Here is a 25231-nt window from a genome sequence, read left to right as displayed (position 1 = left end):
AGGTGGAAGGTTCTCCTCTTTCTCCAGCCAAAGGTTCTGTAGCAGAGGCAGGAGGGAGGGAACCCCCCCCCCAAGGATGATGGAGTGTTGGGTTCCCTGCCTTGTCAAGGGGGTTGGAGCAAATGGTCCCTTCCAGCTCTCAGATACTAGAGTTCTTTTTAACACTCGTCTACTTCAGGGCCAGAGAGAGTGCGAGGAGAGGAGCCCTTCCTGGCCACACACCTCATTGGATGAAGATCAAACATGGGCGGTTGCAGCTCTCCAAGCTCGATGGCCGTGATGCCCACCGCCCAGATGTCGCACAGCTGGTTGTAGCCGCCGTTCTTTTCTACAGCTGCCACTTCCGGAGCCATCCTTTGTGGAGGGAACAAAAACGCTGTCAGGCGGCAGGAAAAGCCAAGACCCCCACCCCACCCTTTTGATTTAGCCCGCTAAACCCAAATGCCCCTCCCGTGCTTGCAGCCCAGGCACGGAGAACCTTTCGCAGCCCGAGGGCCACATCTCGTGAGCAATCTTCTGGAGGCTGCATGCCAGGGGTAGGCAGAGCCGGAGGCATAAAGCAGCTTACTCGAAAGGGTTCTTAATTAACAATCCCTCGTCTAGGGAATAGACAGTGTGCAGCAGAACAATCAAGTACCTTGTGACCCTCAACAGCCTCACCCCTGTCCCTTTTGAATTTATCTGAGTGTTTTAAAATGTTTTAACTCATAATGCCAATAAAGGTATTTGTGTAAAGCAGGAGGGCTGCTGGATCTTTCGTTTGCACAGAAGATGGCATTCCCAGTTATGCAGAAGTCAGAGGTTTCTACACAAACACATACTCTCACATGCATCCTTCCCCCCGCCCCAAGCAAACGATGCCTTATGAGGAACGGCTTAGGGAGCTGGGTATGTTTAGCCTGGAGAAGAGAAGGTTAAGGGGGGATATGATAGCCATGTTCAAATATATGAAAGGATGTCATATGGAGGAGGGAGAAAGATTGTTTTCTGCTGCTCCAGAGAAGCAGACACAGAGCAATGGATTCAAACTACCGTGTTTCTCATATTATAAGACATGTCTTATATTTATTTTTTCCTCAAAAAAAAACACTATGGCTTATTTTCAAGGGATGTCTTATTTTTTTCCTTCTCCTCCTGCCGCGGCCGGCATTGCTGCTGCGCCTATCACTATGTCTTATTTTCGGGGTATGTCTTATATTCCTTGAATGCTTAAAAATCCTGCTATGGCTTATTTTATGGGTATGTCTTAAAATATGAGAAACAGGGTACAAGAAAGAAGATTCCACCTAAACGTTAGGAAGAACTTCCTGACAGTAAGAGCTGTTCGGCAGTGGAATTTGCTACCAAGGAGTGTGGTGGAGTCTCCTTCTTTGGAGGTCTTTAAGCAGAGGCTTGACAGGCATATGTCAAGAATGCTTTGATGGTGTTTCCTGCTTGGCAGGGGGTTGGACTGGATGGCCCTTGTGGTCTCTTCCAACTCTATGATTCTATGATTCAAACAAGAGGTACCGTATTATTGCAGTCCCTTAAGGAGAAGCAATGAGGGCACATACCCTGGAAAGAGTGGGGTAGCCTGAGGAGGCAGGCCTGGGGAGAGTCCTAAGGGCTAGACAAAGAAAACTGGAGAACTGGAGCCTGACAGAAATTTGCTGCTGCCAGACATGCCCCCTGGTCCTGCAGACCTGGGGGAGACAGCAAAAGGAGGAGGCCGATTGCGGTGCGGGCAGAAGGCAGGCAGGGAGTGCTCTGTGGATCTCTTTTGCAATAGATCACCCGGCGTTTTTTGTCTCCGAATTGTTTAACAACAGCCGCCCAAAGTGGCTGGGGCAACCCAGCCAGATAGGCAGAGTATAAATAAAATGATGATGATAATAATGATGATAATAAGCAACTCCCACCCCTTCCTTAATTCTCAGTGCATGTCTGACCTTCTTTGTAAGTCACTCATTTGCACTTGGCTCCAACTGGTGGGCCTCAAGGAGTCCTAGGGTGGAGTGGGGAGGGGATCCCGCATACCCCACTGGGTTTGTGGAGCTTTTGGTAAGCTGGCAGCGTTAAGCTATACCAGCATTTCTCAACCGCTGTTCCGCGGCACACTAGTGTGCCGCGAGACGCTGGCTGGTGTGCGGCGACGTGCGGCGACGAGAAGGGTGATTTTGCAGCTGCAAACTCCACCTCCCTGGGCGTCCTATTTCTTCGCCCCTTGTAGTTTCCACAGACCAATCAGCTTTCATTATTTCCATTTCCCCCATGCCTCACGTGACAGGATCATCCCAGAATCCTTTAGCCAAGATGGCAGCCCCCAGCAGCTAATAGTGCCGCACGTGTGTCTCTTTTTTGGAAAATCGAGCGGACTTCAAGTAGCTACTTTTAAAATATTCAATCTCCATCATTCAAAAGGTAGTTTGTTGCTAATTCACGGAGGCATGAAGACCAAATTGTCCTCTCACAAGTCCGAGAACACGCACAGGGTAAGATATGGGACGGCGGGGTCGGGTGGGGTGGATCAGAAACCCGGATCTTTTAAGAACTCGGCAGCGCTGACCCGCCGGAAAGCAATATTTGGCAAGTGTTTCTTACAGTCATAATTATAATATAGGGCAGCACAGAGTTAATTTTTTAAACTTTTTTAATGGTGGTGTGCCTCGTGATTTTTTTCACAGAACAAGTGTGCCGTGGCCAAAAAAAGGTTGAGAAACGCTGAGCTATACTGATCGAGTTGTTGGTGCGAGTTGTTGGGGACTGCAGTTCTGAGAATGCTGAGCCACTTCTCGGAACAATTCCTTCAAGGAAGACTTGACCTTTAGCCCCTCCTCAATGTGTGCACAACCGACTGCAAGATCAGATTGTTTTTTATTTTATTGAGGGCGCACTTGCAAACTTTACCACTTCAGCCTTGCTTCTGCTACCATAAGGACTAGGGAGCTACCTTTTGCAGAATGAACAAAGTAAAGGCAGGAAATTTATAACTCTTTTTAAAAAAAGTGAGCTGCACATAGCAGCCTGCATTTCACAAGTTGCTCATCTGTGCTACTTCCAGGTTCATCCAGAGGTTGCTTCCTTGACTGACAAAAGCTGCCTATTCCTGTGAACAGTGTAGGATGTAAATCAGGAACCAAAGGTGTATATATATATATTCACCTTCCAATTTCTGAAAGTTGTTGCAGCCGAGATCTGTGTGCTTCTGCCTCACATGTGACACCTTGTATGGGCTGTTAAAGCAGAGGTGGGACACCTTTTTCAGCCTGGGGGTCACATTCCCTCATGGACAACTTTTTTTGGGGGGGGAGGGGTGTCACATGCCAGTTGTGGATGGGGCCAGATGCAAGAGTGGACAGAGCAATGGATGCAACGGTTAAGGTCACACTCCAGCCATGCTACACACACACACACACACACACACACACACCCCTCCATCTTGTCAAGCAAGTAGCATTCCCATAGTTCAAAGATGATTCCAGCTTGGCAAAGGCACTCCAAGGGGGGGAGTTGTGGGGAGGAGGGGCTGTGACCTGGGAAGGGTCTCAAGGGCCAAAACAGAGGGCTGGAGGGCTGCATTTGGTCCCCGCCTCTGCCTTAAAGTGAATCAGCAGAAGGTATTCAGCGGCAGCGGAAGAGGTGATTCCCAGAGGGATGCCCAGCCAACAAAGTCAGAAAAGAGCTCAAAAGCTTTGAGTCTGTTTCTGCCAACTCACTGCACCCTCAACTCCTCTTCCTGCATCCCCATAGCACACTCACTCCAGAAACCCTGGCTCAGCGTCACAGGCCCTTGTTTGAATAACCCCAAGGAATTTATTACCAGTAAGGGGTGCCGATAAACGACTTCCTCTTTGCAATGGTGGCCGTTATTTTCGCCGCGACGCCAAAGTCAGCTGCGGGAGAAAGAGTGGAAGATGTTTTCTAGAAGCTGAGATTCCATTTCACGCAGACCAAGGAAAAGGCTGTAAGCAGGCCCTCTTGGGAAGGGTTGGGGAGGGTGAAGAGAGGCATGTGTGCCAAATTTGTATTAGTGCCAGCCACAGTGGCCTCGATCCTTGCCTCCCAAGCTCCCACCCAAACTGGAAGGGGCAGATGAGTGGGTGAAACTGGAGGTTGAATTAAAAGGGAATTTAATTGCTTTAGGGGTTGGAGATGGCACAGGAGCTAGCCAACCAGTCCCACCCACATCTGGCTTCTGTGGCATGCAGAGCATGACCTCAAAAAGAGAAGGTACATTTGCACTGCCTGAAGCAAAGATGCCTCCCAGACGGTCTCCGCTGCTCTGCAAATGTTACACGTGTCTTTACTCTCTCGAGGAAGTCAAGGAGAGCAAGCAAAATTACCCAGCTTGATGTCCCCATGGTCTGTCAGCAGAATATTTGCACCCTGAAAAATAAAGTTAAAACCTTAAGTTTACGGTCACTCACCAACAACCCCCCCCCTTTCTTTAACCTGAGAAAGAGCTGAATTCAGGAATCACATACCTTAATATCCCGGTGCATTTTGCCTTTCTTGTGCAAATAATCAAGCCCCTAAAAAGAAAGCAGCAGCAAAGATGAGGATGGAACTCCAAGATAGCCTAAGAAATGCCAGAGTGACCAGAACCAATTCCCCCACGAGACGACGGGCTGTTGCCTGAGCCCCATTCACCTGCCCCTCACTAACTTTAAAAGAATTGCTGAGATAATGCATGCAAAATGTTTTTAAATGAATCCTTATGCAAACACATCACTATGCTTTATTTGTGTTATTATTGTTTGAAGGATAACTCGGTTAGTAGAGCACAAGACTCTTAATCTCAGGGTCGTGGGTTCGAGTCCCATGTTGCACGAAAGATTGCTGCATTACAGGGGGTTAGATTAGATCAGGAACATCCAACTCCCAAGAGGCTGCGATCTACTCCAAGTATAAAAGTATAAAATAACTCTCAGTGATCTACCCACTGTCATAGGAAGGAGGGAGGAGCGTGCTTGGCCACAGTTGTTGAGCTTTTTTGGGGGGGGGGTTGGCAACGCAGCAGCAGGAGGGAGACAGCGCTGGAGACAGGATACAGGGATTTTGTTTGCACCAGAACGACCACGATCACCCAGGCGATCTATCGGTTGGACAACCCTGTATAAGATGAACCTCAGGGTCCCTTCCAACTCTACAGTCCATGACCTTGATTCATAATTTGAGGGGTCCCTGTTCCCCAATGTGGTTCAGCAAAGCAGCCCGCATGTGCCGGTCCTCTGCCTCATCCACAGAGAATGAAACAGAGCTGTGAAGAGGAGGTCCAGGAGTGCGACATCGGGCTTCCGGATTGTCTGCGGAGGGAAATGGCGGTGCAGAGAGGATCGTTTGCTTAAGAGACAACCGTTACCAGGCATTTTGAGCGACAGGGGTGCGTGCCAGGGTTCGGCACCCCCCCTTAAAAAGCCCCAAGGAAGAGTGGGGTCTCGAGGGGACCAGCCAGGCAAAGAAACTTGCTGCGCTCGCGAAGCCTCGCCACTGCATCGGCAGTAAAGGGGGGGTGAGAGAAACTGCTTGAGTTTGCCCACGGCTCGATCGCAGCTCAAGAAAGCCGAAACCACAAATCGCCACCTGAAGCAGCAGACTTTCTAAACAAGGTACTTATTGCCAAACTTTTCAGATTCTAAAACTAAAGAATTTGGACTTATATTTAATTCAGCAAAGATGGAATTTAAAACTTCCGTCTTCTGAAGGATAGATTCTGCAGCACAGACTTGTGAATGGGATCAAAGACATTTGGAAAAGCATCAGTCTTTTGTTACTTCTTAAACTGCATTTAGCTACTTACTAGCAAACCACCTTTCTGTTGGATACAAAGAATTGAGCTGTTGTCTCTTTGAACCCTTAAATGAAACTTATATGAATGGATTGGAGTATCCTCAGTTTTTATGAATGGCAAAGCTACTTTTATGAGTGAAAGTGGTTTAAAGACTGGAAATTTTTTTAAAATAAATTTAAAAGGACCCTGGATCTTGCAAAAAACCTACTGAAGCTCAACAGGAGAACACTCTTCCATAACTGGGAGAAATCTCAGGGAGGAAGAGTACCTGGGAAAGTGGGAGTAGGAACGGAAAAAACTATAAATGAGCAGGGCCGCATATTGGAATTACAACTGAGCGTGCTCTGGTCCATGGGATCACGAAGAGTCAGACACAACTAAATGACTAAACAACAACAACCGAGCAGTTTATTAGCTAAGATTATTATTGGCAATCTTCTCCCGCTCCCCCACATGTACTTTGAACTGCGGTTCTACTGAAACAGCTTCGTTCTTACACCAAAAGTCACCCAAGACCTGCCCAGCAGTGCCTTACCTTCAACGTCTCTCTGCAAACAAATGCAATCTGAAACTCCGACAGCGGTCCCGTCACTGAAAGGAAAATCAAACATAAAATGGCAAAGCTCTTGACCCGTGTGGGGCTGATAAAAGGATGTCCTTCGTCATGCGGCACATGGCTAATGTATGGAAGTCCACAGGGCTTTCCCATTTGTTGCGGCAGGTTTTGGACTGCAGCACTTTACAGTAATTTGTGCCCCAAATTAAAGAGAAGAAAAGAGTCGTGCATCCCACCCCAACCCCTTGAAGGAAGGAAGGGCATGGTATAAAATAATAAGGTTGCCAGTTACCATGATAAATATCTTGAAGGGATCCTCCTCCGCAGTACTCCATACAAATCCACAGCTTCTCACGGCTATGAAATTAAGCAGATATTATCAGAAAAAAATGTCTGATGCTTATAACAAATCGAAAAACATTTATTTGAATTGCATTGATATTCAAAGCCCATCCTGTCCCTGAGGCTCAGGGTAGTTAATCATTCTTACCCATCTTAGACAGGCGCTTTGTAGTGATTAAGTGCCACCTTGTCGCCATTATTCCCATTACACAGACAGGAACTGAGGTCGGAGGTCCATTTTTTACAAAGTTAGCTATCATAGGTTCAAGACCCACAGCAACATCAAGTCCCGACCCCTTTGCAGATTTTTAAGTATCACATAAACAAAACACAACCCTTGATTTCTTGGGGGAGGGGATGTGTGCTTCTGCTGCTTGGTATGCGGCAAACTGCACGGACACTTCTGAATATCAGAACATGCAAGCGCAGGGAGATGGCTCAAATCCGTAGAGGAATGAGGGATGTCCCAAGAGCTTCACGTCCAATAGAATGCAGAATTACAGCAGACTGGAAAATACAATGCTTCAGGTTTGGTGAGAAGAAGCCCTTCACTTCCGTCACACCAGAGCTTTAAAAAATGGCCCTACGTAGCCGCAGCATCAAAGTTTCATCAACTGTGACATTGTAGGACCACCGTATCTTGCAGTTGATAGCAAGCTCAAAAACCAGTGGGGGAATGCCACCTTCCCTGGGGCTTCTGCAGAAAAACCTTAGGTCCCTGCAGGAAGTTGGCACAGCAAATTGTTTCTACAGAGCAGAATGCAGAAGGCCTTACCTGAGATAGCTCCCAAAGTAAGCGACGATGTTAGGATGCTTGCATTCCTTAACCATGTAGATCTCTTGCTGTATCAACGAAAAGTCGTCCCCTGGGGAAAACCACAAAACAGATTTGTTATTCACTTTAACCAGGGCTGTTGCCTGGTTAAAGGAAGCCTGCCCGAACGACTGTAGGAATCTTAATTAAATCTGCACATATTAACATAGGAGGGGGAAATAAACCCAACAAGGCCAAAGGTGGGAAAGGCATATGTGCTGGCTGGGGCTGATGGGAGTTGCAGTCCAAAATAAATGGGAGGGCTGGTTTAGATGATGTCCTGCAAGGTGTGTAGGAGCAGCTAACATCAAAGAAGAGACAACGGGGGAATACTCCTTCCATGATGGCGCTTGACACTTGCAGGTCTCATAAGAGCTTCTATTAAAAACTGAATGCTTTTAATTGTTTTAATCTACTGAATTAAATAACGGGAGGCATCTTTCTAGGCAGGATGGATCAGTCTATTTCCACTCTGTGTCACTTTTGCATGTATTCCTTCATAAATAAATGCCAATAATAATAATAATAATAATAATAATAATAATAATCCCACTCTGCATTCATCTACCATTTCTTTGGTTAAATCCTCATGAGAATCCATATTTTGTCAAAAATGCATAATTAGCTATGTATCTGACCTCAATGTACCCATATGTCTTTTTTTTTAATCCTATAATATGCATTTCGGTTATTTTTTTTAAGCCAAAGGCTCTGCTGCGTAATTTGGGGAGGTACAAAATCTGAAGGACAATTATGTTCCGAATTCACACTGCGACCCAAAAGGTGCAGATCCAGAAGGCTGATTTGCAGCAGAATCCATGGATTCTGATTCAGATTCCACAAGCAGTGGAACTATCAACCAATTAAACTAATTTGAATTGGCTATTTGAATCAGAAAAAAATATAACCCTAAACATCACAATTTATAAAACACTGGTAGTGTGCAAGCTCTCTTACGCCTGCAGTTAATGTGTTCATCCTAGTGGGGCAGCAATAAAACTGCCAGCACATTTGCAAAAGCAAGCAGGGTCTGGTATGGTTTACACAAGGATGGGTGACCATGTGTTGAGCTTCCTACATTGCAGGGGGTTGGACTAGATGACCCTTAGGGTCCCTTCCAACTCTACAATTTCATGATTCTATGGTTCTGTGTTATCACGGGAGAACGGCTGGCTGGGAGTTGAGCTCTCTTCCTAGTCACTGGCCTCTTCATCATACGGTGCTTTTTCTCCCTTGAATTGTACACAGAACTGACATAGGAAGTTGGAAAAGAGTCGCTCTTTCCCACTTCCTCTTTCAGCTCTCTATGCTTTTCAAGGATGAATTCCCCAAGGATCGAACTTTTACCCAAATAAATCCCTTGGAAAAGGGAAATGTGTGTGTGTGCATTTTCTTGCTCTCTGTCAATGGGACAGCGAAAGTTATCTGAGGCACAGGAGTGACCAGAGTTCCTTTCATGCGCCAACTGTGCTCTGAACCCAGCATTTGTCATCCTAGCTCAAGGACTACTCAGCAACTGGCCGCAGGGTGGGGGTTGGTCAAGGTGGATGAAAAGCAGTTTGCTCAGGCAAACAAAGAGACAAAAGACTCAAGCCTGACAAATACATCCCAAAACATGTTTGCAATTATTAACAAAACAAAACAATACAGAATGCTACAACTGCTCGACGGATGCTTAAAAAATCTCCCCCTCCACCACTACTTCTCCCCCTTAAACGAATTCCACTCTACTGGTTTTCCACGTTTTATTACTTTCTCTGGCTGAAGACAAAACTGATCCTCAGAGGGCTGGGCTGGCAGCCTTGGGGGCTCAAGCGCCACAGGGACTCTGGAAAGAATGTGCTCAGGCCCCGCAAGATGGGCTGGGAGCCTCTTAGGACGCCTGAGGGCGACAGCTCTGCCTGCTGCTTTACAAGGGAATAGCCCAGTTATGCAAGGAGCCGTTCCAAGCTTCAAATTGGCCGGCAGAAAAGGCATGCACATCCTCAGGGAGAGACGAAGAACTCAGAAGAAGGTCCCTTGCAATCTGCCAAGCCTTGAAGCGCTTGGATGTGCTTTACCCATGCTCCAGCTCAGCGCAACATGAGACCTCTGGCTCTCCACCTTCAACAGGGCTCTGGCACCCACCAAGAGGAGGGGCCTCTCACACCGACATAACCACTTCAATCTGAGACACTACCTGCCTGTGCCCTGTCTTGCCAGGGTGGTATACGCCCTGCTCATCTCCCACTAGGGGTACTGCAATGCACACTATGTGGCGCAACCTTTGAAGGTGACTTGGAAACGACAACTAATCCAGAATGTGGCAGCTAGACTGGGATTGCCAGAACCATATAACACCAGTCCTAAAGGATCTTCATTGGCTCCCTGGATGTTTCCAAGCACAATTCAAAGTGCTGGTGCTGGTATAAAAATATAGCAAACGTTTGCTGGAGGTGTGGTGGTAACGATGGAAACTTATTTCATATGTGGTGGACTTGTGAAATCATTAAGAAATTTTGGAATAAAATCCATGATGAGATACAAAAAATTCTGGGGAAAAACATCCCAAAAAGACCAGAGATTTTCCTATTAAGTATAACATTTCAAAAAGATATACCATCACAATCAAAAGAAATCTTATTATATGCTCTAGCAGCGGCTCGTTTGGTTATTGCCAAAAACTGGAAAGAAAGAGAGGCCCCAAAAATCATAGACTGGCAAAAAAAAAATTGCAGGAAATGGCCGAAATGGCACAGCTAACAAATAGTTTGAGAGGGAAAGTCAAGGAAGAATTTGTTAAAAGATGGGATAGATACAAGAAATATGTTAGGAAATACACTGAAGATAAAATTACCATGATAGCGTTTGAGTGAACGGGCAAGGATATAGGTTGATTTATTAGATTTGTGGAAACTTAAAGAAATAGAATGTGAAAACATATTGAAAGTAGAAACAGTATTGATTGTATATACATTCGATAATGGACGAACAAAAACTAAGCTGCTGGCGGTAACAGGAAGTCCAGAGTTGTTCTCTTTTTCCTTTTTTTTCTTTTCCTTTTTTTTTTCTCTTTTCCGGGGTTCCCCCCTTTTTTTTCTTCCTTTTTTCTCTTTCTTTCTTTTTTTTTCTTTTCTCACTTTTTAGTTAATTGTGTATAAACGTTTTGTGATGAATAATTATTATTATGAGCTTAATTTTTATATGTTAAGCTCCCAGATATTGGGATTTGTTTCTTTTTTATTTCTTATTCTTATTTGTTACACGGAGAATGTATATAATATTGTTATTTGAGTGGAAAATAAACAAATATTATTCAGCAAAAAAACAAAAACGAAGTGCTGGTGCTGTTCTTTAAAGCCCTAAATGGCCTCAGCCCAGTATACCTGAAGGAGTGTCTCCACCCCCATCGTTCGGCCCAGACACTGAGGTCCAGCTCCGAGGGCCTTCTGGCGGTTCCCTCCCTGTGAGAATTGGGGTTACAGGGAACCAGGCAGAGGGACTTCTCAGTGGTGGCACCCTTCCCATGAAACGCCCTCCCATCTGAAAGCAGCCCTGTACAGTTTTGTTTTTGTATATTCTGCTGAAAGCCACCCAGAGAGGCTGGGGCAACTCAGTCAGATGGGTGTGATACAAAATAATAATAATAATAATAATAATAATAATAGCATTCTTCTCACTCATGTCCATCCCACAATTCCTCTGCCCCCAAGAATTGGACCCTTCTACCCACTTGGCTTTACTCAGCAGCACCAATCCAGCAAACAACAGGAAGCTGGTCTCCAGCTTCTCACCCATTATAAACGCAGTCCAAAGCAAGATACCAAGACAAGAGCAACCGTCAACAAGTATGGAGAGGGGGAATTGAAAACAGCTTTTGATCCCCTGCCAGGGCACAGCATCCAGTATCTTGACTGACTGGGTCCTGACCGCAGTCTTGCTGTGGCCTTCAGCTTCCCCACACCCTACCCAGGCAGACGAGGACGATATGGGGAAAGCCCCCAAACAAGTCAAAAGTCACGCAGATCACGACCTTCTGACATCCTCGTCCTTGATCAGGAGAGGGGCTCAGCGAGGGCCACCACTGATCTGTAGGTTTTGAACATAAACAACATCTGTATGTCATTTTTAGGAAAGCAGATGAGGAGCCCCCCGCCAGAACACACACAAACGGCTTTCCTGTGCACAATGGCCCCATTCAAAAGCCTATTGCCCTCAAATACAACAAGCTCAGCCAAACCCTGAAAAATGGGAATGAGCTGGAGCTTTGCATTTCTTGCCTCTATGTTTCTAAATTTTTTGGCCTCTCTTCTTCCGTGGTTTTTGAAGGGCTGAGGGCTAGCCTCATGCCTTCGTGTTTTTGGTTCTGCTTCCAGATAATCCAAGAGTGTAGTGGTTTTTTTAAAAATGTTGAGGGCTAGCTTCATGCCAAAAAGCTAGTGACACACAGCTTTCCTATTTTTACGATTCCTTCTGGGTTGTTGTTGTTTGAAATAAATAAATAAAAGTGAAGGTTCTCAGGACAGGCTGGGCATATGCACATTGAACGCACATTACTCCAGTTACATGGCACAGTGCAAAGATTCCCATTAGTCTGATTTCAGAATCAGCGTTAACAGCTGGTAACATTCAAATTCAACATCCACAGCTTAACTGGGGGTGGAGAAGGCTGCTTTTCTGGCTAGCTCTTTATGAACTGAGCACAAGCCAACACCTAGATAATTCAGGACACATGTAAAAAGGATTCAGAGCACAGCCAAATGTGTTAGCCACATAGCCCAAACAGGAACTATAGAACTGACATATTTGCATTCTTACAAAGTAATAATGGAAGCATTAGTTGCATTCTTAGTAAAGGGGACGCCATTAAGTGACATGCTCCTCCTTTGTAGGCATAAACCCCCAAATACAGCCCTTAGCACCTGCTTTTAAGATAGGCACCCAGGTAGTAGGCAGGGTGATGTGGAAAATCTCTCTCTGCCCGAGGCCTCAGAGCGGCCTTCACCAACTTGGCACCCTCCAAATGCTTTGAACTACAACCCCCATCAGACAATGTGGGGCTGAAGCAGGGGTGGCGAACCTTTGTCCCTCTATTATGGCTTCTGGGAGCTGCAGTTCAGCAACGCCGGTGGCTCCCCAGTGGTCTGACTCCACAGAAGGCAACCTTCAGAGTACGCAGAGCATTCCACAGACAGAACAGCGCTTGCAATACTTGCAACCACCCAGTAAGCAAGGACAATATTAGTATCCCTACGCTGGAGATGCAAGACTCAAGGTGGTGGTGGTGGTGGGGTTTGCTTTCCACATATTATCTGCCAAGATTCGAACCAGAGTCTTCCCATTTCATAGCTCAGTCTCTCTGCCCCAATGCTACATGGTTCGTTTCAGAGGACCTGGATCAATGTGTGAACCTGGGCAATCGTTCCCCAAAATGTTCACGGCTGCATGCTATGTAAGGCTTTGCAATGCCTCCGAGTTTCAGAAACATTTCCTCCATTTCCCACCCGATGGAGATTTTACAGTGAACAAAGTTCCTTCGAGAGCAGTGTGCCTCTTTGTTCCCCTCACCTTCTCATTGTCTATTTCATCTTGCAAGCTCCTTGGGGGCAGATACTCATTTATATGTCCCTATGAGACTCTGCAAGGAACACCTGAACATTGATGGCGCTGTGCAAATAATAAGCTGAAGGAGCATCCATCCATGTCAGCAAAACGCTGCACATTTCTTTATTTAAATACGAAGTCTTTGGGTCTGCTTGGAAGCCACAAACCCCAAAAACGGAAGTTCTGAATCCCACATGCAAGAGAGTGAGCAAAGCAGCAGCAGTCGCTGGCTTGTGCAGAAAAATAAGGCTGTCTGGCTGCAAGGGCTTCTATTTCTCACACAGTCACCACAGCTGAACCCTGCAGCAGAGAAACAGGCCCTTCAGCTCAGCCCCGGCACCAAGAGAGCAGCAACCTCTGGCTCCAAGTCAGGCCTGGAAACTTGTAAATAGCAGTGGTGGCTCAAAAGCTGAACGCAAAACCTCAAATACCAGACAGAAAAGTCAGCTTAGCAGCAGCAGGCAGAAAGATTGCAAGGAGGCAGACAAGAGAGCGTGCCTCTCTTACAGGCCTCGCTTTTATTTTGTCCCATAATCACGGAAACTTCACAAAACATTCCGGCTTCTGGCGAGGACCTTGGGAATGTCTAAGACGGAGGAAAGAAATTCAATGGGTGGCGTGGAGGAGATGTTTCTCCTGAACATTATATTTGGGAAGGGGGGCAGGAAGGTTGGTGGGCTCAGGGCAAACTGGGATGGTGAGGATTATGGTGATAATGAAATTCATTACCCATCCTTCACCAGCAGCCCCAGGCTACAACAATTTAAAGTTCAGTACTAAAAACAGTGAAAAGAAATGATAGCCGCAGGAATAGGGTGGGTCCCCTGCCTTCCCCAGATCCTTCTCTGCTCTACCGCAGCTCAGAGAGCAGGACGGCACTGCTGAAGCTCCACAAACCCAACAGAAGCTCCTCTCCTTTCTCCCTGTGTGTGGCAACTGGCTTGCACTGGTTGCCTGGGGAACCGTCCCAGCACCTGGTGACTGTGCCCCACTCACAACGGCTTAGAGGGCGGAGCCACAAGACAGCAGACTTTCCCAAATGGCGTCCAGGTGAACCCTGGGGGCATCTTGTCAAAAGGAGAAGGCCATTCATGGAAGGCAAGTTGCCCAGAAGACTGACAAGTCCAACACTATTTATTATTTGCTTAACACTTAATGTTAAGTGTCAAGAATGCTTTGATGGTGTTTCCTGCTTGGCAGGGGGTTGGACTGGATGGCCCTTGTGGTCTCTTCCAACTCTACGATTCTATGATTCTATGATTCTAATGCCCAAACAGACTTGTGGTCTTCCCTTTACAGGGGCGTTGCCTAAGGCACTAGCCTTCAATTTTTTTTCAGACTCAGGGCCCATCTTTAACCCAATCATGCATTTTGGGACCCATTTCTTCATTTTCTTTACCATATCTTTGCCTGCTGGCTAGTACAATTCACCTTAGAACAGGCTGTGACCTGGTCGTGGGGCCCAACCAGTGGTCTGAGACTACATTTCCTATTGGCCCCAATAGGAGGTTGCTGAGGCTGATGGGAGTTGTAGTTCAGCACCATCTGAAGGGCCAAAGGTTCCCCACACCTGGCCTAAGGGGCATTCTCGTTTCATTTGTTACCGAGGCAGTCCTTCTCGGCAATACTATCGCACCAGCTTCAGTGGCTGTCAACACATCTCTGAGCCCAATTCGAAGTGCTGGTTTTAAGCTTCAAATCCATAAACAGTTTGGAATGCAAGATATTTGCAGCCTGCCTGCAAACTGAGATCTGCAATGGAGGCGATTCTTGGGGGTCCACCTCCGACCTAGATCAATGAAGCTACAGCTGGCCACAAGTCGTTCTAGGACCCCTTTTGACTGAAAGGGTGGAGGAGGAAATCCTTTCAATGAGAAAGAAAGAACTAAGGAGTTGCTTTGCAGACAAAGGGTGCATCTAACGCAGCACTGTTTGCATTAGCTGAAGGAGATCCTCGCCACAGTATATAAACTGTTTACTGTGGAAAGAACTTGCTTCATCAGATGCATGAACTCTCTGAGGCTCCACGTTGTCCTTTTCCTGCAGACATGATTACTCTTATTGGGGAATTTTTATTTCTTAATACTGCTTGTTGCACAATGAATAATAAACTTATGGAATTCACTTCTGCAAGATGCACCAATGGCCTTTGGCTCACATGGCTTTGGGTTTTGTTTTTAGTTTTTAACCATGATTACTGCTGGTATAAAGCTCTTCCTAACGAGAGACCCTGCTCAAATGAAGCTGCAACTGTTACCTAGCAAAGAATAAACACCAAACAAGCAGAAGTTGTTGACTGTGCTATGAATTAAAAGCTGAAAGACCTCTCTGAGCACCTGATCTTTCGTACCTCTTTTCATAGGAATAGAATGGGTTGCAGCTACAGAGTCATGCAGTGCGACAAGAGAGGCAGGCAGAGAGAACTCAGCCAATCTGACAGCCACAAAGAGCCAGGATGGTAGAGCAAACGAACTGATCGATGTATGGTGTTATCTGAGCATGTTACTGGGTTCAGCTTCCTACTGAGCCAGCGGTCAAGACAAAACCCCTCAGTCCAACCAGCCTCATCCTGTGACACAGTATGTGGAATGGTGGAGATGGATGAGGGAGAAGCAGGTTCAAATCCCTGCCGTCCTAGCCTACTTCACAGGGCTGTTGTGGGGATAAACTGGGGTGGTAAAGGGAAAGCTACCCAGGGCACTATGGACTACGAGTGTGATAGGCAGGCTGTTAAGGAAACAAATCCATCACAAATATGTTTTTTAATAAGAAAAGAGAGAGAGAGAGAGAAAAGAAAAGAAGGGAAGAGCTCACCTGGTTCTAACTTGATAATTTTTACTGCAGCCAACTCTCCGGTGTGCACATTTCTGGCCTAGGAAAAAACAGAATAACAGCAGATTTATGCAGAGTGCAAAGGAATGTACATCAGTGTGTTAAACCAAGAGGCTTGTGTGTCAGAATGTGCATCATTTGTGGAAATTGCCACCTAGAAAGATGAAGCAGGCGGGGAAGAGCAGCCAGGTAGCAGGAAAACCTTGCAGGACACACACAGGCCCCCTCATCACTTAAATCTTTGGCAGTCAAGCCACAACTATAGCACAAGTGCATCTTAGGTTCAGTTAACGTGTGATTTCAACCACGTGCAGTTAAAGGCCGGCTGGTTAAAATTTCACAAGTTAAATGCAAGCAAGGCAGAGAGTTTAAAAGTTCTTTTTGCTCCGGGTTTTCCTGGCACAGAAAGAGCTTTTAAGCTCTCCTTCTTGCTTGTGGGGGCAAGGCCCTGTTGGCGCACTGGTGGTGGGATGCTCTTGTGAGATCTCATGAAGTTGTCCAAGTCCCCGTGAACATCCCTAATCTTCCAGAGCCAGTGCCTGGGATGCTCACATGGAGGTGGTTAGAGTACGGATTTTCATTTAAGTGTGGAGCCTTTGGAACCAAATCGGTGCGTAAGATGTGGTTGTACTGTACTCAGAACAGTGGCTACATATGCACAACCACATTATGCTCTCACTGTTATAGACCTCCCTCCATACGGTACAGAAATGGGGCTACCCATATAAAAAGCAAGGCCACTATAGAAAAGGCAAGTGAAGCAGTGATTCGTAGTGATATCCAACCTATGGAACTCCCTGCCCCATGAGGTCACAACATCTCTTTATTTATGGGTCTTGCACCATCACTTAGAAAACGTTTCCCTTCCAGCAAGATTCTGACTTTTGACCTTCCTGCTGCTCATCTCTCTTGGATGGTCTTTAGAGCCAATCCAGCTCTCTGCCGGCTTATTAGCTCGTTGGTGTGCATTTTTTAACCTGCTGCTCTGATTTTTCTGTTTTTAGTAAGTTTGCTGATATTTTCATAGAATCACAGAATTGTAGAGTTGGAAGGGATCCCGAGCGTCATCTAGTCCAACCCCCTGCAATGCAGGAATCTCATCATATGGTCTCCCATCCAATTTGAAACCACACTGGGCTCTGCTTAGCTTTGCAAATGTGCTCTCAGAGTCTTATGATGCAGAAGAGTCTTATTTCCCTACTCCCCCTGCTGCTTGCACCTTCCTGCTCTTGTCTTCCTTCTGCCCCTCTCCACATCCGAGCCTGGCCTTCTGGGTCACACCCCCACCCACCCCATCTGCATCCCACACTGCCTCCCTGACTGCTCAACAGGGTGAAAGGACGACAAGGATGACCCTAAATCCAGGAAGACAGCTGCTTCCTTCCTTGCCTGCAGGAAGCACATGATATCTGTGCCAAACCCGGGTACATTCAGTCCTTTGAAAGTGATAAGAGTGAAAAAAACAAACACAAAAAACATTACCAAAAAAAGGAAGAATAAAATTAAATAAAGGGATCGCAAGGAGCCTGCTCTACAGCTACAGATAACAGCAAAGCTACAAGCTTGGGATGGCAGATTTAGGGGACAATCCTGGGATCCCAGGGACCATAAAACAGAGCAGATCCCCCATTTGTAGGAAAATGGGGGGGCATTGAAATCAGATGGTGAGGATCAACAATCTCCCCCTCCAGCCGTATATTCTGTCCTCCGGGTGTGAGCTCTCTACCTGCCCCTTTTTGGATTGCTCACCTCACCACTGATACTAAAACATTCTCCCTCAATTTGTCCACTGACTTGCCTGCCTTTAGCATCCATTACTGTTTGCAGAATATACTGTAGTGGGTCCAGGATAGATGGAGCCATGGTCCTTTCAAGCATTAGAAAGACAGTGCACATGCCGTATTATTGTTATTGTTATTATTGTTACTCCTCCTCCTCCTCCTCCTCCTCCTATTTACACCTATATCTCTCCTTTTTCTCCCAAGAGCTCGGAGTGGCATACATGGTTCTCCGCCTCCTCATTTAATCCCCACAAACAATCCTGTGAAGGGGGTTAGGCCAAGGGGCAGTGACTGGTCCAAGGTCACCCAGTGAGCTTCATGGTTGAGTGGGGATTTGAACCCTGGTCTCCCAAGTCCTAGCCTGACACTATACCACACTGGCTATCAGCACAAGACACCCCATTCCTTTTTGCCAGGCAACCTATACAACCTGGATCCACCAGCCCAAATAGTTTGGCGAGCCCCTGCTAGACCATAGTGTGTGTCTGCTGGCCTTGGCCAATCAGAAGTTGTGCAGTCCTGCCCAGGAGCATTGCAGCATCTCCAGCTTAGCTTGCAGCTGGATTCCATTTCCTCCCTTCTGATTTAAATTATATACAGTCGTACCTTGGTTCTTGAATGTAACCCGTTCCGCAAGTCTGTTCGACTTCCGAAAACATTCAAAAATCAAGGCGAGGCTTCCAATTGGTTGCAGGAGCTTCCTGCATTCAATCGGAAGCTGCGTTGGACGTTCGGGTTCCAAAGAATGTTAAAAAACTGGAACACTTACTTCCGGGTTTTCGGCATTTGGGAGCCAAAATGTTCGAGTACCAAGGCGTTCGAGAACCAAGGTATGACTGTAGATGCAAACCCAGCTTCAGTCTTCTGAATAAATGAGGCACATTTACACAGCTGCCCATTTTGCTTAATTCTTCTGCTGGCTTGCACCTCTCTTTGCCCCTCCTCCCATCACCTTCCTTCAGCCCCCTATGACTACAATTCTCTGCTTCTAGAGACCCTCTGCCCCCCTGCCTGTTTCTGTGCCCTCCATTTTCAGGATAGAATACATAATAAATTGGTTTGCATTTTTTCTGATGGTTGCCACCTGTCTGTCTCAGGAGACAATATGGAAGAGTGTGACTTCGGGGGTAAAGTCAAACCGCTGGAGAGTTACAGCACCTGCTGTGGCTGTAAATACCAATTCTGTGTTCAGAATTTGTTTTTTCCTTAGAGGAGAAGCAAAGTTATGGGTGGCCTTGTTTCCTCTGTAGCTCACACATCTTCACAAAACCAAGAGGACTATGAACTTGCCACTCTTTCGTCCCACCTTTGCTTACTTAAAGATTGAGACGCAAGGCTGCTTTCGGAACGCAGACTCCAAGCAAGCGTCAAGTCGGCTGGGCAGTGAGCAGAAGCCTCGTGCCCTCTAGCTACCAAGGGGGCGCTTGGGTCAAGCCACTCAACAGCACACAGCCAAGGGAGAAGGGGGCGCTGCTGCCATGCCAAGACCAAGCACATTTCCAAAGTCTGGAGGGCCACACACAGGTTCCCTGTGCCTGCCCTACATCCTCATTTTACCCCCCCCTTCTGGTGGAGCACCTGCTTTTGTGGACAGAAGGTGCCAGGTTCCATTCCCAGTATCTCCAGGTAAGGCTGGGAGAGGTCCCTGTCTGAAATCCCGGAGAGCCACTGCCAGTCAGTGTGGGCAATACCAAGCTAGATGGACCATATGACCTTACTCAATATAAGCCCACTTTCTGCATTCCTTAAGTCCCCAGAGACCAACTTGGGACTTACTGGCTCTCCTCGCAATAAGAAATGAAATCATTCTGGAGGTTATTTTAAGGATCCGGCAACATTTTTATTGGTGGCTGCTAGGGTGGAATTTGCAGCTCAATTAGGGCTTACGATACAAAACTGTTTCACCAGAGTCTGGGAAACGGTGTTACCGGAGAGGTTAGCTCAGCATAGCAGGGTGGTTAGAGGTCAGGTTAAGAAGGCAAGCTTTTGAGAGGACTTGGTTTATGTTTCTCGCTTATGTTAATAAGTTTGCCACCTTAACTGAACTGCCTGTGACACATGTACTATTACGGAGAGATCTGATTCCTAGATAAGATGTAACTCTGTGTGGCACTGTAACTTCGTTTTGTGAAAGATAATCTGCACTCTGATTTTTGTACTGTTTATTTTTTTCTTTCCTGTACACTGAGAATCAATAAAATGCATGCTTAAAAAAGGAAACCTGCTCTAACCAGTATTAGAAACTCAAATATATAATCTAACTTCCAAACAGCACCTTAAACCTTGGAGATTTTTTGTTGTTGTTTTTCATTTCATTTCTGTAACGCTTTGTATTTTAAAGAACAAATCTCAAAGCAGTTTACAACACATTAAAACAACAACACTCCAGAATAAAACAAATTCAAGCTTCAAATGAAATAGTTCAGATCCTTCTCTAAGTGAAATTTTGCTTTCCTTAGGCGCCAACCTGGCTTCCAGAGCTCTCCACGTGGTCACAACAGGGCCTGTGCCAACCGCAAAACTTGCCTGGCGCCTAGCTAGTTTCTAACACTGGCTCTAGCTCTGCAAAGACCCTCCTGTGTTGAAACATCTCAACGAGGATCTCCCAAGGCTTGCCCAAAACAGTTTGGCAGGCTGGAGGCTCCCTACTGCTGGCACACACCCCTCCAGAGTAGTGCCCACTCCCAGCCCTGGCCACAATCTGGCCTGTGGCACCTTCCGCTCCCTCCCCCTGCCCTGCACAGCCACCGAGCTCCAAGGCCCAGTGCGAAGGCCCAGTGTAAACAGCTTGGTGCTGACCACCCCTGGAACTATTTCCAAGATGCAGTCATTCACCACCCACTGGTATTCCCTTACTCATCTGGGCGTTTGGTGCCCACAAGTTAAGCAAATATGAATCCAGCGCCGGCTGCCAGGGGAAAAAAGGGGAGCCCCAGCAGCCTTTGGAGCTGTAGTTCTTTTCATTCTTAAAGCTCTTCCAGAGGCCATTGTGGATTCTGTGCCCCAACCACCCCAGCTGGAGCTCGGAGAGGCAGAGCCGTGACAGGCTCCATTATTGTCATCGTGGAGGGCGTTTGGGCTTTTCAGAAAACACAGCCGAAACAGAGACTTTACAGACTTTACAACCGTTAAAGGGATCGATCTCTTGGAACTGGCACCCCTGCTCCTTTTCAAGGGAAGAAACAACAACAGCAGGAACAGCAACAACACACACACACGTGGGAAGGGGAACAGAAAAAAAGGCGAACAGAAAAAAACCAGACAATTATTTTGCTTCTCTTCCCCCAAACCACAAATATATATTTCAAGATTATGGTGGGGGCTGATGCGCACTCAGGTCCTGCTTGTGGGTTTCATACAGGGTTAAACTATAGTTAAATGCATGAACGTAAGAAAAGCCTGCTGGATCAGGCCAATGGCCCACCTGGTCCAGCATCCTGTTCTCACAGTGGCTGACCAGATGCCTCAATGGGAAACCTGCAAGCAGGATTTCAGTACAGTGGTACCTCGGTTTAAGTACACAATTGGTTCCGGAAGTCTGTACTTAACCTGAAGCGAACTTTCCCATTGAAAGTAATGGAAAGTGGATTGATCCATTCCAGACGGTCCGTGGAGTACTTAAACTGAAGCGTACTTAACCTGAAGCGAACTTTCCCATTGAAAGTAATGGAAAGTGGATTGATCCATTCCAGACGGTCCGTGGAGTACTTAAACTGAAGCGTACTTAACCTGAAGCGAACTTTCCCATTGAAAGTAATGGAAAGTGGATTAATCCGTTCCAGACAGGTCCGTGAAGTACTTAAACTGAAAGTACTCAAACCGAAGCGTACTTAAACCGAGGTATGACTGTACAAGAGAACTTTCTCCCCTCCTGTTGTCTCCAGCAACTTGGATTCAGAAGGATTGCTGCCTCCAACCGTGGAGGCAGAGCACGGTCCTTAAATGGCCTCGGCCTAGTATACCCGAAGGAGCGTCTCCACCCCCATCGTTCAGCCCGGACACTGAGGTCCAGCTCCGAGGGCCTTCTGGAAGTTCCCTCACTGTGTGAAGTGAGGCTATAGGGAACCAGGCAGAGGGCCTTCTTAGTAGTCATACCCACCTTCCCAACAGATGTCAAGGCGATAAATAACTACCGGTATACAACTTTTAGAAGACACCTGAAGGTACCCAGTCAGATGGGTGGGAATTCAAATAATAAAATCATCCTCATCTATGGCTATGGAATTTACTCTGGCAAGGAGGGCTTCAAAAGAGGATTTAGGCAGATTCATGGAGGATTAGGCTCCTAATGGTTACTAGGCACAATGCCCTAGTATGACTACGCAGGTGGTCCCAGGTTCTATTTATTTATGTATTTATTGGAAATACGTATATATGCTTTTCCTGTCACAGACCAAATTAATTTACAGAAGAAGCGAAAAAGCTTTTTTTTAAAAAAAAAGAAACTAAAATAGCATATGTAGCAAGTAACAACAATTTTAAAATAGCAGTCATAAAAATATAGTAAGGTATCTGTAGGAGTCATTCAAATAGAAGAGGGCAAATGCAATTCAATTATGACCTTAAGGAGAGCCCTGGTGGATTAGTCCAAGGGCATAATCCTGTCAGCATTGGCATCACAAAGGGGGGGGGGGTGCGCCCCGGGTGCCATGTCTGGGAAGGGAGACAAAAAGGCACCCCACTGCCCCTGGGCACGGCAGCACAAGCAGCCATCGCACCGCCGCAGCCACATGTGGAGGATCCTCCATTAACGGCTGCAGCAGCGAGCAGAGGATCCTGCCACTGTCCATACAGCGCTCAAGCGGCACCAGCGGCAAACCGCTATCACTACATACGGCGCATGCGTCGTACGTAGCGGTGCCATGCATGCACAGCCAGCGGTTTGCCCCGCCCCGGGTGTCGGTTAGCCGTCCTTCACCCCTTCCTGTCAGGACCTGTTTCCCATAGAGGGCAAACCCGCGAACAGGACCAGGGCACAACAGCAGCTCTGTCCCCATTTGTGCTCCCCAGGAACTGGTATCCACGGGCGTTAAAACAAAACAAAAACCCTCACCAAACAGAAATGCATGCTGTCCCCACCTCCAGCCCCACCCAAAAGGGATGAGTCTCTACGTTGCATGTTGGAGAGCTTGATTAAAAAAAAAGCCTGGTAACCTCTGATCTTTTGCACTTTGGGTGTAAGACATAATAATGATTTATTTTAATGTTCACACACTCAGGTACAGAAATTCCTGTGCAGGTGCCCAGAATGGGAAATGGTAGTGGAAGACAGTGAGTGAAGGGAGGCAGCAGAGGGCACAGCACCGGAACATTCTTGCAAGCGCCACCACCAGTGTGGATGGGAAACATGGGGAAACCTATGAAAAATGTGTAGAAATCATTGGTGACCTACTGCAAACCACCCCAAGATCTGCCAGCAGATTCAGATCCAACTTCTCCCCACCGTTGCTCTGGAGCTGCAGTCCAGAATTCTGTTTAAGAAGGCACAGAAGAACAGGAACCAAATTCTTGACCTTCTGCAAGATTTGCACACTACCCAAACAGGTTTGTCTTCTTGAGTTAATGACAGCAAACAAACAAAAAACCCCATCTAAACCATAAGAGACTTTCAGGGTGGTGCAAATTCCAACTGAAGGTTAGCGAGAGGGAGAGAAAGAAACACTTCCGTCCTGCCTTTCAGCCCAACCAGGAGCTCCCCAGGTGACTCACAGAATAACTGCTAAAACTGACATGAAATACGAATCAATAACAAAAGACAAAACTTTAAAAAATGAAAAATGAAACCAAGCGGAAGTACAAAATCCTAGAACACAGCTAGTTCAACTTGGCAAAGGAGAATGAAGCCAGCCATGTGGGAAGAGGGTGAGGAACAGAACAGGCTCTGCTTTGGGGGACCATCAACAATTCATCTAGCAGTTCCAGAAGTTCAGATCTCCAGCAGATACAGCCAGATGGCTGGGCATGTCTAGACAAGGCAGATTTTTCTCCTCCGAACCATTCCTATCCTACACAGTGCTATTTCCTACATTTCTTCCCAAACGCTGTCTTCCGGCCCACCGTTTGTTGCACTAGTCTAGCACAATCTATGAGGTACGAAGCTGCCTTCGCACCACACCAAACCCCCTAGCCCAGCAGAAGCCCCTTCTGACTGCCAGCAGCTCCCCAGGGTCTTCATCACCTGCAGCCTGGCCCTTTTAACTGGAAGGTGCCATGTATCAAACCCGGGACCTTCCACACGCAAAGCACCCAACACAGTGCACAGAGGTGCTCCACCAGAATGCAGACTGCAAAACCTTTGGGGTTTGCCTTTTTCCAACGTACAATTCCAGCACTTGCAAGGCCAGCTGAAAACAGCACAACACACCAGGCCAGGAAGGAGAGGAAGGCAGAGCAGGGGAGAGAGAGAGAGAAGTTGCATATATCAACTGGCTCCAGGCAGCACAACCCTTCTCAGGTGACATTCAGTTTACAGAGACAAGCCATATTTGGAAAGGAAGACATCCAGCTCCTGCCTTGGGTTGAGGTTGAGTGGCGGGACCGAGCCCTGGGTACCTCAAAATTGGAGGCCTGGACAACAAAGCCTGCTGAGCTACCAAAGACGATGGGCTGACACACATGGGATATTTTTCACCCTCCACACCAGCCTTCCCCAACCGCAGACCCTCCGTCTCCCATCCACCCCAGAAAAAAAAACGGTTGGGGTGGGAAGGGAAAATAACACACCATTTGATCCCTGTAGAACTGCTTAAGGTTTCTGGAGTGGAGGGCAGATAGATCTGAGCCACAGGAGAAGGGTCATAGCTCAATGGTAGGGCATCCGCTTGGAATGCAGAAGGTCCTAGGTTCAATCCAGGGAGGGCTGGCAATATCCACCATCTGGAAACTGGAGAGCTGCTGCCGGCCCATGCAGACAAGACTGAGCTAGATGGGCCAAATGGTTTGACTCAGAATAGAGCAGCTTCCTGAGTTCCTCTGAGCCATGGAGCCAGTAAAAATACTTACTGGCCAGCTTTCTGGACGGAAGAGATCTTCGGCAGAATCTCATGCTGAAATCAATGGGAGCTGGTTGAAAGGAGGAGAGGGGAACTTCCCAGGGGATCTCACCTAGGAATAGGGAAAGTTGGGGCAGAATGCCATCTGGTCTGCAGTGTAATGTGAGCCTATCTAATTTGCACTTCCCCAAACAGTAAAGCAAACGGAAATGCGGCTCTCTTTTGAATGAAACTTGCACTTCCCCAAATTCAGTGATGCCATTCTTGAAGTGAAAAGCTTATACAGAAATGTGTCCATTAGGAGGAAGTATGTAGAAAATGCATTTATTGCAGGAAACAACACACAGAAATGTGCTGGAGAAACTGCTTGCATAATTCCATGTATTAAGGCAAAACTACGGTATATCTAAAAATGTGTGTATTAGGAGACATGTGCAATTAAAATGCTAAGAAATTCTCATTAAAAATATAGCAAACTAATGCAGCAATGTGGAAAACTGAATTGAAGAAAAGAAAACTGAGAAACAGACTTCTCCATCTCTAATTGTACCCCATACAAAT

General features: G+C 46.7%; 1 protein-coding gene across 3 annotated transcripts in view; it reads right to left on the bottom strand.

The window, feature by feature from the left end:
* Positions 1 to 25231, bottom strand: part of MAP4K5 (mitogen-activated protein kinase kinase kinase kinase 5) — a 79214-nt gene that overhangs the window by 33483 nt on the left and 20500 nt on the right. For all 3 annotated transcript variants that reach the window (XM_088656043.1, XM_035098217.3, XM_060270470.2), the window contains exons 3-10: positions 15880 to 15937; positions 7444 to 7534; positions 6619 to 6683; positions 6306 to 6361; positions 4464 to 4511; positions 4323 to 4365; positions 3800 to 3872; positions 223 to 354 (exon numbers count right to left, since the gene is read on the bottom strand). In XM_088656043.1, the coding sequence (XP_088512169.1) occupies positions 223 to 354; positions 3800 to 3872; positions 4323 to 4365; positions 4464 to 4511; positions 6306 to 6361; positions 6619 to 6683; positions 7444 to 7534; positions 15880 to 15937 (566 nt within the window). The remainder of the gene's footprint in view (positions 1 to 222; positions 355 to 3799; positions 3873 to 4322; positions 4366 to 4463; positions 4512 to 6305; positions 6362 to 6618; positions 6684 to 7443; positions 7535 to 15879; positions 15938 to 25231) is intronic.

The sequence above is a fragment of the Zootoca vivipara genome, chromosome 1, assembly GCF_965207765.1.
Source record: "Zootoca vivipara chromosome 1, rZooViv2.hap1.1, whole genome shotgun sequence".
NCBI classification, from domain to species: Eukaryota; Metazoa; Chordata; class Lepidosauria; order Squamata; family Lacertidae; genus Zootoca; species Zootoca vivipara.
This window is presented reverse-complemented; position numbering and strand designations above follow the sequence as displayed.